At 43.4% G+C, this 15,545-nt stretch overlaps 1 protein-coding gene across 1 annotated transcript; it reads right to left on the bottom strand.

The window, feature by feature from the left end:
• Positions 1 to 8,702: 8,702 nt before the first annotated feature.
• Positions 8,703 to 15,161, bottom strand: LOC119345715 (leucine-rich repeat receptor protein kinase MSP1-like). Its single transcript, XM_037615649.1, has 4 exons — positions 15,076 to 15,161; positions 10,442 to 10,493; positions 9,193 to 9,808; positions 8,703 to 9,095 (listed from the first exon to the last, which is right to left on the bottom strand). The coding sequence occupies exons 1-4, from the start codon at positions 15,159 to 15,161 to the stop codon at positions 8,725 to 8,727; spliced, it is 1,125 nt and encodes a 374-aa protein (XP_037471546.1). The 3' UTR covers positions 8,703 to 8,724.
• Positions 15,162 to 15,545: the final 384 nt, after the last annotated feature.

Genomic DNA, 15,545 nt, shown 5'->3' with positions numbered 1-15,545 from the left:
GGGGGGAGGCCAAGGGGGAAGGGGGGCGCCCCCCGCCCCGGCCGCCTCCCGGGGAGACGGCAGAGGCGGCGGGACGGGGCGCCCGCGCCGGGCACCTGGCGACGGCGGGAAGAGGCCAGGGCCCGCCAGCGGTGGGGGAAACCCTAGCGGGAGCGGGAGTTTTCTATGTCTGTTCGCAACCCCCGACCAGCTTCTTTTTCGGGAACTCATTTTAATGGCTTTCACACACATGACGAGCACAAATCTAGTTATATGTAAGAGCATGTACAGGCTGACTTGGTAAATCCGCACCCCTATACACACCCGGACGTGTCCAGGCGCGTCCGCAGACAGCGCCGGGCGGACCCTCATATCTTCTGCCAGGCATCCACATATATCAAATTCGGACTCTCAGATCCATACAAATCCATGCATGTCCATCATACACGGCAATGTCACATGCAAATAACAAATGTTGGTACCGAAAATACATTGCTCTTGCATAAAATTTATTTTAAGTGCACAACTCAAACATTAGCTCTTTGTTCTATTGTGGGTACACACATGCTCCACAAGATCATTGAGTAACGGTGAATGCACCTGCTGATCCCGAAGATTCTGATGCATCTGTAAAAAGTTCATAAGCTGAGCTGCATCTTGATCTTCTGAGATTTGAACATGTTTTCCATGTGCTTCAAAATCATTGGTTTGGACTATACTATCACTCTCATCCTCGACAATCATATTGTGCATATAATACAACATGTCGGAGCTGCCATAATGTTTATGATTCCCAAATTATTGCAGCTCCATGAACAATTCCCCAACGAGCTTGAAGCACTCCGAATGCTCTCTCCACATCCTTCCTATCTGCTTCCTGCATTGTTGCAAAGTGGCTTTGCCTGTTGCCCTGTTCGGATATGTTCTTTACAAACGCCGCCCACTGAGGATAGATGTCGTCGGCAAGATAGTATCCCATATTGGAGTCACAGTCATTGACAGTGTAGTTGCACGGTGGTGATTCCTCATTAGAAAGCCTCCTGAACACCAGAGATCGTTGAAGCACGTTGATGTCATTGTGAGATCCCGACATTCCAAAGAAAGCTTGCGAAATCCATAAGTCATGTGATGCCACCGCTTCTATTATAATGATGGCCTCTTTGGTGTGACCATGATACATTCGCCGCAAACCTTTGGGGAAGTTTTTTCATTTGCCAATGAATGCAATCTATTGATTCAAGCATTCCTTACAACCCTTTGGCCTCTCCAATAGCCAACAACTTTTTTCTGTGCTCCGCATTTTGTTCTCTCACATACTCTACTCCAAATAACCGCACCACGGCGCGAGCAAACTTGAAATTAGTCTTTAGGCATGTGCTCTCCCCCATCCTGACCATCTCACCAACGGCATCAGCAGCAGTACCAACTACAAGCATCCTCTGAGCAGCCGTGCACTTCTCCTTAGCAGAGAAAGAGTGTTGGCTGCAGCAATCCCTTTTGAGCTTGAAGTAGTCATCGTGTGCCTCCACTCCCTTCATAATGCGCAAAAGCAATGGTTTCTGCATGCGAAAATGGCGACCAAACCATGGATAATCCGGAAAAGTTGGGTTCAGAGCAAAGTAGTCCTTCTGCAGTAGCCGTGCTCCGGACACCCTATCCCGATTGAGCCCTTGAAGGTAAGAATATGCTCCACCTGCCGGTCCATTTCCTCTTGCATGCTCATGAACATGATCATGTCTACTTCTTATTCAGAATCCGAGAAATCGAAGAACTCGTCTTAAATCATTTGATCAAGCTCCGACGGTCCATACTCCTCCTTCGACGAATCATCGGAATTCTCGCTTTCTCTAAAAACATCACAAAAAATCAGGCCTGACAACGTGTAGAACACATAGAGCGCAAGATGGAGCTCGAGAGTTACGTCCCCGATGGCGAGGACGGGAGAGACGACTGTTGTGTCGGTACTGGCGGCGCAGAGGCTCGGAACGGCTATGGAGCGCGCGCGGAGGCGGAGCTGTGAGACGAATGTCACGGAGGAGGAAGAAGGGAGGAGAGAGCAAATGGATCCGATAGATCGAGGGGTGGATTTGATGTATTTTGATGTGGGGTAGAGTTGTCGGGTCCGACATGGCAGACATGTCCAGACGTCCTATATCCGTCTCATATTTGGCTGGATATGGGTGACGGTCAGCCCAGGTATTTGAAGCCTATTTAATGTGTCCGTATATATCACATATTTATGACCAGTCCATGGCCGGACCATTCGTCTGGACATTTGAGGTAGCTTTGGGGCACCCGGCAGTAGATGGTCCAACCCGCACATTTGTAAAACCGTATACAAAAGTACGATCAGGTGACTCCTCGATAAGCACGTACCGTATTCTTTTTTTTTTTACGCTCTCTGCTGAAACGAGGCTGCCTGTCTTTTTGGTCTTTTCCATGTGACGCGGTGAATTTTATAACTGTCAGGGCTTAAGCAAAGTTTGGTGGAGGTTTTGCGTTTATGGAAAAACGAGGGATACTCGTGCATGGGATTGAAACATGAATCTTCCTTGATTAGTACCCCCTCCGTTCGGAAACATATGTTGAAGAAATAAATAAAAATGAATGTATTTAAAACGAAAATACATCTAGATGCATCTATTTCTTCGATAAGTATTTTTGGATGGAGTACTAACTACCAACAGGCTAGCCAATATACATTTATGTGCTAGAAGGGAAAATGTTTTGAATTTTTTTGTATGGTTTTCATCATTTTTTTCTGAGTTTTGTTTATTAGGTGGTTGCTCTCTTTTAATGTGTCATCGGATGACTTTTTTTTAAATACATGATTCACATATTATTAGTAAAAATATGAAGATGCCAGGACTTTGACGAAAACGAGGTTGGATCTTGACCTAATAATTATAACAAGCTTGGAAGACCGGCCGTTGCTAGTTACTTTCAACAGCCAGCTTTGTTCAGTCCCTTACCAAACAATGAGAAAAAGAAAGCTCCTAGGTTTTGCTTTCTTTTTGTCGACATGTACTAGTATAATACATGTGTGTCCCAACTGCTTGTGTGCGCCTTTTTAGGCATCAAATGTGTCAGATACCCTAAAAAATAAGATTCCTCGGAGAAATCATAGTTTAGTCAAGAGTTCATTTCATTATTTTAGAGGAAACCATGAAGCATGAATTCTCTCACTAGAACAAACACCCGCGTACACCAACGCATATCTACCAACGAAGTTAGGATATGTGTTGTTTCGGATCCACCCCCACCTCCCCTACAAAGGGAAACCTCCCCGTACCCACCTCCACCTTATCTGCGTCCCCTCCATCTAAATATCACACAGCCAAAAAACATTTTTCCCCTCCCGACGACCTCTCTCCCCTGATGCCTATCTGTCTCTGTCACACCAGAGTTGTCGCCGCCAAACTCCGATTCCGGGAAGCTCAGGCGGACTCCCAACCCACTGCTCACCAGCCTGCCCCACTCCCTCTATGTTCTTCTCAGATCCTTCGCCCCGTCCACCGCGCCCCTGCACACGCGCCCCGCAACAAGCCTAGCCGCCACGCGTCGTCAGCGTGGCTCGGGGGGCTCCGGTTTATCGCCCAGTACCCTTGCATCACCTCACGCACGGCAGCCGGCTTGGGCTTGACATGGTACTCTGCCTCTTCTACCTCCGAAGTTGACATGTCTGGTACTGGTGTTTTTTTATTAGATCTGATTCACCATGTGTCAATCTGTACTAATTCTGGATGGGTAGTACTCTGTCATGCGTTATGGTTAGACTTTACTATTCATATGATATGCGTTCTTGGATTAGTAGTATATACTAGCAATGAGCATGACCTGTTCAATAAGATCAACGCAGTGTCTTCTTGTTAAAAAAATCAACTTGGTTCAAATTAGAGTGAGATAGTGTATCAGCGATATACCATATGCGACCATGTATGTCACTGAAGAATATTGCTACAAAATTCATCATGTAAGTGCAATTATGGGTCCATGATACTAGCATAATTATTTCGAATTGAGAATCCCCTTCTCAATACACTAAATCGTTATTTATTTGGTGTTAAATGTACAATATATTAATTAAATAAGTCCTACTTGCATCCGTTCGTCCCAATATTTTTCTTTATTCTATAATCATTTATTCCATCTACACTCACAAGTTCTGATATTGTCTTTTACTATGTGTATGCATCTGCTGTTTCTTAACAGATCGATCTACAACACTTACGTATTGCAATCCGGAGAATCCATGAATATGCAAAAGAAGCCTTGAGAATTATTTTAGTCATTTGTGTATAGCATGGTGAGGATGTTTTCGCTAGTTCATGTTACAGTAAGGAAAACGTGAATTTGTATCTTATTCTATTTTTTCGGTTGATGTAATATTTGTTTTCCCCTACAAAAAGTTATATTAGTTTCAGCTTCTTATTCAGTAAAAATGTGCACACCTCAATCTCTAACTTTATGCAAAAGCTCAGATGGAAATAATTCTTACACTCATGTTATCCAATATAAACTGTTAAATAATTGATAAATTTTGAACGTGAGTTACAAGAACATCGTACCTTGATATTCTCGTCATATGTATTTGACTCATATTATTGAAATCTCACCTTTAAATCAAGTTCAGTGCATTTTTTTTGGAAATACTGGTACTTCTGAATTCCTGCAATCTCTGTACTAATTTGTATTTTGTGGGGAGCCACAGACGTTTCCAAAGATAGAATGATGCATGATTGGTCAGCACACAAACTCTTGGCCAGGTGCCTCTCACATCTTATCTTGTTTGTAACATATTCTCCTTAAACTGTCAAACTTATTCCTCTTGTGCACTCTGCTTCCCTGACATACAGGCACACTATGGTGGTGGGATGTTACTAACAAGCATAAACAGACACCTAAGCGATCAGATACGGCGACTGTGCAAGTGTGTCAGGTACGTCGAATTCACTGATCCCAAACTATTGGATCTTACTAGGATCTCCTCTTCTCTGTAATACTTAGAACCTTCTCCTCTACCTATTCAGGCCAACAGTTTGAGCATCCGGCAACCATGGTGACAAAGAAGAGCATACTGGAACTGCTCTAAGTTTCCATGTTCTCGGTAAACAAGTGAACTAAGAAAGCGAAACCTATTTAGTAAATGTTGGCATATACTGATACGTTGGCAGCCTGGCACTGCATTAATGGCGTGGTCTTCTAAATTGTTAGAATCATTTTAAGTAGTTTGGTAGGTGTCCATGCTAGTTTAACTAGCCAAGTTTGAGTCTAATTTTGATAGGTTGATTAGTTAGTTTTCCAACATGTCTCGTTTGCATGTCGTAAGCATTTGTGTTCTGTAGTCCATATATGGTTCAATGAGTTTGCATAGCTAGTAGCCTACATGCTGTACTAGTATGTCTTGGACTCAGCATGCCTTACTAGTCTAGTAAAAGGGCACTGCAGTCTGAGTCGTTCTAGATGCTATTAAGTCAGCGTAGGTTTGGATTGCTTTGGCCATGTAGCAGGTCATATCATGGAACCAGGTCGTGCAAGAGTTTTTCCGTAAAAAAGCAAGCTTATGTAAGAGTTCTGATATAAAAGAATAAAGAGTACGCTAAATTTTTCGTACACATGTGTTCGGCTATTTTGATGCCATCGATTCAGTGAGCACAACCGAACATAGATTACTAATGCATATGCCAAATCAGCAGGTTACAGAGACTAGATTGTTCCAAGTCGATGTTGCTGGCGCTAAAACATATTAGTGCCAAGCTGGATTTACTAGGAGGTATTTTCTGATAGTAGTTCTATATTGCGTGAATGATTCTTCACCAGATCGAATGGAAAGTTTGGAGTATTAATAGCATTACTTGACTACATTTTATTATCTTACACATGCTTCTCTTTTTTTTCCTACCTAATTTGTACAAGAGAACACTGCTTCTGTGAGATAAGACTCATTTCGGTTAGATTAGGTTAAACAATTCATCAACTACTTTATGCCTGCCTTACATTTTCCCACCCCTATAAAACACTTTGTTTCTGTTAACAGGGTGAAACTTACTAATGAAACAGGCTGAGTTAGTTTACTGTAAGCTAAAATGACTATTGTTAGCTACAAATATTATACTGGACACATCCGAACAACAATGCTCCTCTTACTTTAATCCAAAGTATCGACCCCGAATATAAATCTAAAGTTGATGATGTTAAACTTGGTAATGAATTCTTGGTATTGCGCGTTGATGCTACATTAGCAAAATCTTACAAGTTTTTATAACTACTAAAAAGAGTCAAAATTATTAGTCATGCAGCAAGATTAACTATCACATTGCCTTCGACCTTTCCATGTTGCTCCTCCTTCCAATTTTTTTGCCCTATTAACCTATTTCGTTTCTTTGTTGTAGATTGCTGTATTCGATGATGCATGGCTCAGATATTGGTCAAGAATAGGAGTGCTATTAGATAGTTTCACATTGTGTCTTAGAATTCCATGTCCAGTGCCAATGTTTCAATCATTATGTTTCAGATATTTTCGGTGTCAATGTTTCAGAATGGCTGAGACGTTGGTTGCAAGGTCAACAGTAGGATTACTACTAGCTTCACATGTTGTAATCTTTGTATCGTGTCCTTTGTAATGCAACCAAGTTGATTTAATATATGAGAAATTTCTATTTATTATACTATGTCCATGTGCAATATCGGCATTGACCTAATAATTCTGGATGGTGATATATAAAATATCGTGCATTTTTCATGCAATGCACTAGGCATTGCAATACTCATTTATAATCCACCAACGCATGTGAAGCGTTGTTGGGCTCTGACTTTATCCGTTTCTATCTTACAACACTTTTCCACGCCATTTACCAACGGATGCATATACGTTGTTGTAGACCTTTCCAACGCCACCAACGGCAACGCATACAAATCCGTTGGTGTAGACCTTACCAACGCTTATATGGACCTTTGGCAACGCAATGATGCGTTGCTGTAGGGGGGTTCTTGTTGTAGTGTCTGAACTCCGGCTCAGAAATAATTCTGGCCCTAGAAATGGTATCTTGCTGCACTTGCTCTTGATGGTAGTATGGAGGTTTATTTCTACGAGTTAGTGCATGTACATTTGATGTTCTTCAGACCGAATGTGGTGTTCATTATATTAGCATATCCTATCTTGCTATTAAATGTAAGTTATAAAATATATTTTTTGGACAATGGGCGCTTTATAATTACTTAAAAGATTTAATTATTACATCCGACCTCCGTATAACTAAGATGCACATAGCCAAACCAAATTCGGTCTCAAAAAGTAAGAAAAAAAAGACAAAATACAAGTATTCTAAGATGTCCTAGGTCGCGCTGAAGTCGGAGGATTTCCCCTAAGATAAATAGTTTTTTTTTGGTAAAGGATGGATTTTATTAACTAAAAATGAAGCATCAAGAAGATACATAACACATGAGCACACACCCGGCCTCTGCATAACTAGGATGCACACAGCCAACACCAACTCACACACACACACGTAAAAAACACGCCGACAAATAGCAAAGTCATATAAGACCAAAGCTATGTGTAGACGCTTAAAAAAACAAGAAGCCCTAAGCGATAAGATCTGTGATAGGTAAACTACGGCAGAAAGAATTTCCCTCGGTTAAGAACCAAGGCGAAAGAATTTCCCCAAAGAGGAAGTGCAACATCAACTAAGATCTGATAGTCTAATGCAAATTTGGAATGCATTCCACTGGTGCAGAAACACAAAAGCCTTTATACAACATGCACGAAAACCATATGCATGAGAATGATAATGGCGATCTAAAATCTTAGAATCAGAGCACATGAGGCATATTTTTCTATAACGTTATTAAAACTGGTCCAGCGTTTGATACTAATCATTGAATTAGGTAGCCGATTGGCTGAAAAAGAAACCAAGCTAGTAACTGAAGGGCAGAAGATAAACATGGACAGACAGAGACTTCACTTCGGAAAAAAAAATATTAAAATGAAAGCATAACACACAAAGTACATGAGAAATCTATACACGGAAAGAAAAATAAATATTATGTATAGAGAAATTAAACCCACTAATAACTATGTTGGAGATTGTTTACCTATATGAGCTATTTGCAAATTCACTCCTAGTCACCTAGATGATGCTTAACTATACTACTTAGTTAATCATAAAAGCATTCTACGACCATATCGAGTAGTGTAGTGAGGTTACCTGATCAATGTGCTGCCCACCAGAGAACACTAATGAAGCCATTCATCCATCCATACCGAGAAGCGTTGTGAATCTACACATTTACACAGGCAGAATATATCAAGAAAAGAATATGGCAAAAGAGCTTGGGATGTAGTCCTGAAGAATTCTTCAGGTTCCGTTGGCAATATACTAAGCCGCTCTTCTTAAATAAGTAACTAAAAAATATGCACAACTTAGGAGCCTGAATGAAGGAGAAACAAAGGAAGTCTCGTTTTTGCGGGATCCTGCAGAATGTAAATAATAATAATCCCGAGGATAATGTTATGTTCAGATACTACTTGTTCAAGTCCTCAGAACTAGCAGCAAGAAGAGTTTGCACAAAGAGAAGGAGACTAAGCAGCGGAATTTTGCATAGGTGAACTGAACACAATAGGGCAATAGAATGTTATGAGAAAAGGGTAGAACAGTCCACGTTATTCAAATTAGTTCAAACGAGTCATCATATGGTCCATACATGCATGCGTGAATGTTCTTTCAAAAAAAAAAACAACGAGCGTCACATCAGAAAGCCGGTGAGGAGGCCACGGAATGGGGCACGCCAACGGCAGCAGCGGAGTCGTTTGAGAGCCATCCGCATGGATGGCCTTTCCTTCGGATCCACAGTAGTGCAATCCACGCCCAGCATGAACACAGTTGCCATCTCCTCCCTGTACCGTGCTTGATCTGGTATGCTCCTGTCCACAACATTCTGGAATGCTTCCTGTTGGTTCGCCATCAGTATACGGAAGTTGTTCTGTGCCCAATTCGCCAAATGACCATCTGTTGTAGCTTCATTGGTCATCCGCCCCGTGACAAGCTCCAGCATCAGCACTCCAAAGCTGTAAATGTCTACCTTCTCCGTCAGCTGGTTTTTCCCCAACCCATATTCTGCAGTTAATCATTTGTAGTATTAGTTAAAAGACCAAGCTAGTTAAGACATAATAATTCACTGTAACTAACAAAAGTTAAGACAGAATTCCATTACCTGGAGCTGCGTACCCAAAGTTACCAGGACGCAGGTCCGTGATTGGCAAGGGTTGGCCGAGCCCCGCCATGTTAACCTGTGCAGCGCCAAAGCTGGCTATCACGGCCTTGAAATTCTGATCAAGCAAGATGTTTTCAGAGTTGATGTTGTGGTGGACAAACAGTTTGTTGCATCTGTGGTGTAACTGGCGGAGCCCTCTGGCCACACCAATGGCGATGCCCCTCCTGTCCGGCCAGCTCAGGTGCCGACCGGCATCCATGGGTTGGTGCAGCCAGGATCGAAGGCTTCCATGAACCGGATACTCATAAATGAGCATGATTGCGTCTTCCCTCTGGATATGGTCTACAACTTTGATGATGTTTTTGTGAGAAATGTTGGCTAACAGGAACATCTCCGAGTTGCAGCGGTACATGACATTGCCGTCTACTTGTAGCGCTCGGTTCGCATTGTGGAACTTCTTGACGAGCAGCTTATTTGGGGGACTAGTCCCAGCACTACCCTGATCATAGACTAAGTACAACTGTTCGCCCTCTGCTGTCCTTCTGCTAGCCAACACCCTTGTCGCGTTATCTTCAGTAAGGTTGTCGACTATGGCTTGTTCATTGCGCACAATATGCTGCACCGCCGCAGGATGGTTCCAGGACTGAAAACTCATTCTCTTAGCGGCCGGGTAGGGCGTGGAGAGGTTTGTGTGAAGGGTGCGTCAACCTGCAGACACATTACCTGTTATATTCCGTAGTATTCCCTCAGTTACATGCACATATACAACTACTGAGAGATAAAGAGAGATGCATGTTCATAGCTAGTTTGAGTTGAGCCAATAAAAAGTAATCCGTTTGACAGCCACATGTTTTCTTTTCATACGATCCTGGAAAAGGATCGGGTTCCACTACTATCAATGATAACGGAACAGACAGAAAAAAAAACATCAAAGAAAAAGTAATTAGTTTGACGGCCACATATTGACAACAAACGGCAAAGAATGACAAATTAGAAGAATTTTTGTGCCTTTTGAAATAGTAACAGAACATACAGGAAAAAAGAAAGCATCCAAGAAATAGTACAGGATGTTCCTTCAGTTAAGACAGACAAAGAATACAAAACAAGGCAGGATGCCCCCATTGCTGCCTCAGCTGCTGAAGCTCTACATGGAGGACACCGTGCTATGGAGGGTGCGGCTTCCGAAAGCTCTGAATGCTGCGGCGGATGCCCGTTCGATTCGAAACACCCCCCTCTCTCCCCCCTGTACCTCTCTGCTGTCATGCATGTTGTACATGCAACACATCTGGGCGTTTTGGCCCCTGTTAATGGTAAAGATTCAGGTGGGAAAAACTCCCCCGTTGAAAATTCAAAAACGAAAAAGTTAAGACAGACAACTAGATTTGCTGTTTTCTTTTGATGCTTCATTTTGAGCCAATAAAATCCACACTCTATCGAAAGAAGACAACTAGATTTGCTGTTTTTGGTTGTGTGTGGTCAACTATTCGTAGTTCTATTTCTGATGATAATTGTACAAGGATGAAATTAGTGAAATGTTGATACTAGAAACAAAAAAAGGGGCAAGGCAGACAACTAAGATTGTACAAGGAAGGATGATATTACTGAAATGATGACGGTACAAAAAGAAAAAAAGGTAAGACAAACAACAAAGATGGTACAAGTATGAGATTACTGAAATGATGATAAAATGGCTATAGCCTCTGCCCTAGTACTCCTATAACTCTTTAGGACATGGTATTCAACAGATCTACCGGGATTCAATTACCACGCAGATTCAGAACAGTAAGAAGAGAGAGCACAATAGCATGTGGAACCCAGCTGGAAGCATACAACTGCTGCTGTTCGAAAAAAGTTCAACTCAGGTAGTGTTGCTTAGAAGTAAGAAAATGATTTGCTGGTGGATCACCGGCGGTGGAGATGGAGGCAGTCAGAGTTGGAGAAGATGACTGCAATGCAATGCAGGGCACGGGAGGTCCAAACTGCGGCGACGAGTTTGACGCTGAGCGGCCGGTGAACGCTGGTGTCCCTCCCGACGGCACGGGCACGGGGAGACACCCCCCTCTCCCCGCGCAACATCCACATCCACCTCTCCGGCGGCCCGGCCATCGCCTCCTCCAGATCTAGACCTGTGTATGGGTGTGGAGACTGCAGCAAGGGCAGGCTTGTGCGTGGGAATGAATGGAATGGAATAAACTAAGTGGGCGTGATGCGGGGGGGACGCCTCCACGCTGCAATGTGCGTTGATCTACTCAACTGAATCGAGGGTGATCCACTCCAACTCGGAAACAATCGAGTCACTCGATCGGACCAACCAAATTATCCCATGCAACACTACGTAAGTACGTACGCACCTCGACCGCTTCGGATCAAGATCAAGCTGAGTGCGACGAGCTTCTCGCTTCTGCCGCTGCCGTCGCCGTAGCCGTCGCCTTCGCCGGAATATTGATCACGGGGTGATGGAGTACGTGGGGGTGGATCAAGAGGTGGTACTGTAGCTCCGGCAAGCGTCGATCGGGACCGGGGTGTAGGAATATATAGGTCCGTACTCCGTAGTACCCATTGCAGCAACGTCGAGAAGCTTCTAACTTAGCCACACACCTGTCGGCCTCCGTTGTTTCTGTTGCCGACTCGAGGCTACGTACTTTACCTGTCCCTCACCCTCTTTCTTTTTGCACCAGGTCGGCACAGTAGAATGACATGTAAAAAAAGTGAAGGAAAAGGGTCGGCGTTGTCAGAGAAAAATCCTCTTTAGCTATGGTTCCTGCCTTGGATACTGCCCTTTTTGTTTTGAGAAACGCATGGAATCTGCCTTGCAAGTCTTAGAAAACGCGCGTGCACATGGGCCGCATCACGCCAGCCATGCCCCTTTCTCTCTCTTTGGGAAGGCTTCTGCCTTTCTCTCTCTAAAATAAACTTTCTTTCCCGTTGCCTGATAACGCGCATCAGCCGCCTGCACCGCCCGGCCAACCACATGAGTCTCCAGATGGCCCGCTGCTGCCTCTCCACATGCCCGCTATGTCAGGGTGTGCATTATGTTTTTTCGGTCTGGTTTATACGGATTTTATACTTGGTTTATACGGTTTTATACATAGACATGGCTTGGTTCGGTAATAACGGTTTACTTTCGGTTCAGTTTGGTTCTGGTAATGACCAAATTGTCACGAATTTTTGAGCCAACATATAACCTTTCCACATGTAAATGCATGATATATGTCATAAGGAGGAAAAACAATTAGAAAAGGATAAAGAAGGGATGCTCGATAAGTAGCCAGACTAATCATGTAAACCGAAGCACTAAGTGGGTCAGAAAGCACTATAGCAAGGCAGCCCATTATGCTTTTGAACCCAAAGAATCTAAATTTTGGATTAACCAAATGGTTTTCTATTTCTAACAAAAAAATATGCAAATGGTTTCATATTTCAAAACTCAAACCAAAACCGGAACCTAGAAAAACCGAAATTTCTGTTCGGTTTCTTTTTTGGTTATCGGTTTGGTTTCGCACACCCTGACCGCCATGAACCCAAGCGGGCCGCTCGATGCATGTCATGCTTCCACGTGGGTTTCTTCCCTTGGGTATGTTGCATGTCATCATTGGCTTGTTTATTCGTTGGTGGAGACACGCTCGTTATTCGTTACTCCCTTGGTTCTAAAAACCAAGAGGCATGATTCTTCTCTTTCTTCTCTCGACGGAAAGCATGCACTCATTGGTAGCCTCCAAGTGATGACCTGTAAGTGCACAATGTTGTTGCGGTTTGTTATAAGTAGAGTTTGTTGAACCCACAAGGAGTGACACGCAGAGAAGTACCAACCCTACAACTACGTTGTCATGACGCAGCTCCGTTCGTTCGCACCTAGACCGTAGTCTAGGAATGTTTTATTCTATCGGATGGTATGGAAAAGATAAAAAGAAAGGGTATTTTAGCTAACTACGAACAGGATAGTAAAAATGGTAAATGAAAAAAGAGTAAAATGTGGCGCTTGAGTAATCTAGGTGTTCTCAAGCGGCCCCACAAAGTCGATGTCTTTGGCGCTGATCCCCTCCCTGGAGGCTTTGAGGTGGACCCTCCCCCTCCTGCCTCCTCCTTGAGCTCCGGCGAAAGCTGGTTCTCCCCTGGTCTAGGCGTCGACGGCACCTCAGTGGCATGCTCCTTCTTGAAGGCAGCGGTTGGGATTTGCTCTTGGTGGTGGAACACATCTGGGCGTTTTGGCCCCTGTTAATGGCAAAGATTCAGGTGGGAAAAACTCCCCCGTTGAAAGTTCAAAAACGAAAAAGTTAAGACAGACAACTAGATTTGCTGTTTTCTCTTGATGCTTCATTTTGAGCCAATAAAATCCACACTCTATCGAAAAAAGACAACTAGATTTGCTGTTTTTGGTTGTGTGTGGTCAACTATTCGTAGTTCTATTTCTGATGATAATTAGTTTGACAGCCACATATTGACAACAAACTGCAAAGAATGGCAAATTAGAAGAATTCATGTGCCTACTGAAATAGTAATGGAACAAAGAGAAAAGAAAGCAGCCATTGAAAATTCAAAATTTGCTGCTTTTTGATGGGGGGAAATTTCCCAATTGAAAATTCAAAAAAAAAAAGTTAAGACAGACAACAAGATTTGCTGCCTTTTGGTTGTGTGTTGTTAATTATTCATGGTTCATTACTGATGGTAATTGTGCAAGGATGAGATTACTGAAATGATGATAGTGCAGAAAAAGGAAGATAACACAGATACCAAAGATAGTACAAGGATGAAATTACTGAAATGGAAAGTAGTGGCTGCACCCACAAAATGAACGGTAAAATCAAACCAACTATGCAAAAATATCAAAAAAGTATGGAACTTTGTGGCATTGATTATGCGCAAATGTTTTATATGCTTGCAAAATGTGGTGGCCAAATGACATCCGAGGAGCTCGGTACAAAATGAAATACAAACTCTGCTCTACACCCAAGTTTACTGTTCATATGTTTGAGCACAATTTTTTTTTGCGAGGCTCCTCGGATGTCATTTGACCACCAAATTTTGCAAGAACCTAAAATACTTGGTCATAATCCAAGCTACAAAGTTTTTGATTTTTTGGATATATGTTGCTATGTTTTCGAGCGGGGGTGCAAGGTGCTTTGGTGTACAAAAAACAAAAATTAATGATGTAAAATGGCCATGCCTCTGCCTAGTATAACTCTTTTGGATATACTGAACCGAGTTTGCAATTTATTTATGCGATAGAAGCAAATCATGCTCTACTCTAGCTACGGGGATTCAGTTACTACTCAGATTTTTCAGAACAATAAGAAAAGATAGCACGATAGCATTCGGAGCCCAGCTGGAAACATACCGGAAAGCACTCATAGCATTCAGTTACTACTCAGATTGCTCCAAAATCTCACTTGCTCTCATGCTCCAACAATGAAAAACTAAAATTTGAATCGTTTTGGAGAAAATCTAAAAAGATTTGTGGACATTCACAGGACATATGTCTACATCCCCTAAAAGGTTGAAATCCAAGTTTCGAAATGCACGTAGAGAAAGAAAATGTCAAATCCAGTATGAATAATGTCTCAAAAAGACAAAAGCATGCTCTACTCGCATTCAATTACTACTCAGATTCAGACAAAAGCATGTGGGAACCATATACCTGCTGCTGTTGGACTCATGTAGTGTTGCTACTTGCTTAGCTAGAGAGAGAGAGAGAGAGAGAGAGAGAGAGAGAGAGAGAGAGAGAGAGAGAGAGATGTGTGCACAAGAAGGATTCACTGGCGAGTGGAGATCTAGGCGGTCGGAGTTGGAGACGATCGAAGGCTGCAATACGGGCAGCAGCGGAGGTCCAAACGGTGACGAATTGGGCTTCCTCGGAATTGCCGCCGAACGACCAGTCGACCTTACCGGCCGGCGTACACTGGTGGTATACCGCACGCTCCCCACGATGGCACGCCCAGGTGCCCGCGCTCCCCGCACAACGACAATCCCATCGCCGGCGAGATCTACATCTTCCTGCCGTGGCCTCCTCCGAATCTAAACCAGTGTATGGGTGTGGAGAGTGCAGCGGCGGCGTGGGAATAAACCATGCATGTGGGCGCGCGTAATGCAGTGGGGAGTGGGCGCCTCCACCCTGAAAAATGGAGTGGAGCCGTGCGTGCTGTTGCTCCCCTCGATCGGACCAATCAAATGTTGCGTGCGCGCGCGCATATTCAAGTTTCTTTTTAGGGAATCGATGCATCTGCTTTTCTTTTCTTTTGCGGCGTGTACGCACCTCGATCGGTTCCGGATGAGCTTCTTGCTTCTGCTGCTGCGCCGCTGCCCTTTGCCGTCACCGTCGCCGGCCGGAATGCTGATCGCGGGGATGGAATGGGAGT

Source organism: Triticum dicoccoides, unplaced genomic scaffold (assembly GCF_002162155.2).
Source record: "Triticum dicoccoides isolate Atlit2015 ecotype Zavitan unplaced genomic scaffold, WEW_v2.0 scaffold269572, whole genome shotgun sequence".
Classification (NCBI taxonomy): domain Eukaryota; kingdom Viridiplantae; phylum Streptophyta; class Magnoliopsida; order Poales; family Poaceae; genus Triticum; species Triticum dicoccoides.
The sequence above is the reverse complement of the archived record's forward strand: the minus strand, read 5'-3'. Positions and strand labels throughout refer to the sequence as shown.

What these genes read in the sequence shown, in the direction of transcription:
- LOC119345715 (XM_037615649.1), bottom strand. Translation starts at nt 15,161, where the DNA reads ATGGGATTGTCGTTGTGCGGGGAGCGCGGGCACCTGGGCGTGCCATCG. An exon ending in ACATGCATGACAGCAGAGAG is followed by an intron (nt 9,809 to 10,441) that starts GTACAGGGGGGA and finishes GCGGCGGTGCAG; the next exon opens with CATATTGTGCGCAATGAACA. An exon ending in CTTTGGGTACGCAGCTCCAG is followed by an intron (nt 9,096 to 9,192) that starts GTAATGGAATTC and finishes GATTAACTGCAG; the next exon opens with AATATGGGTTGGGGAAAAAC.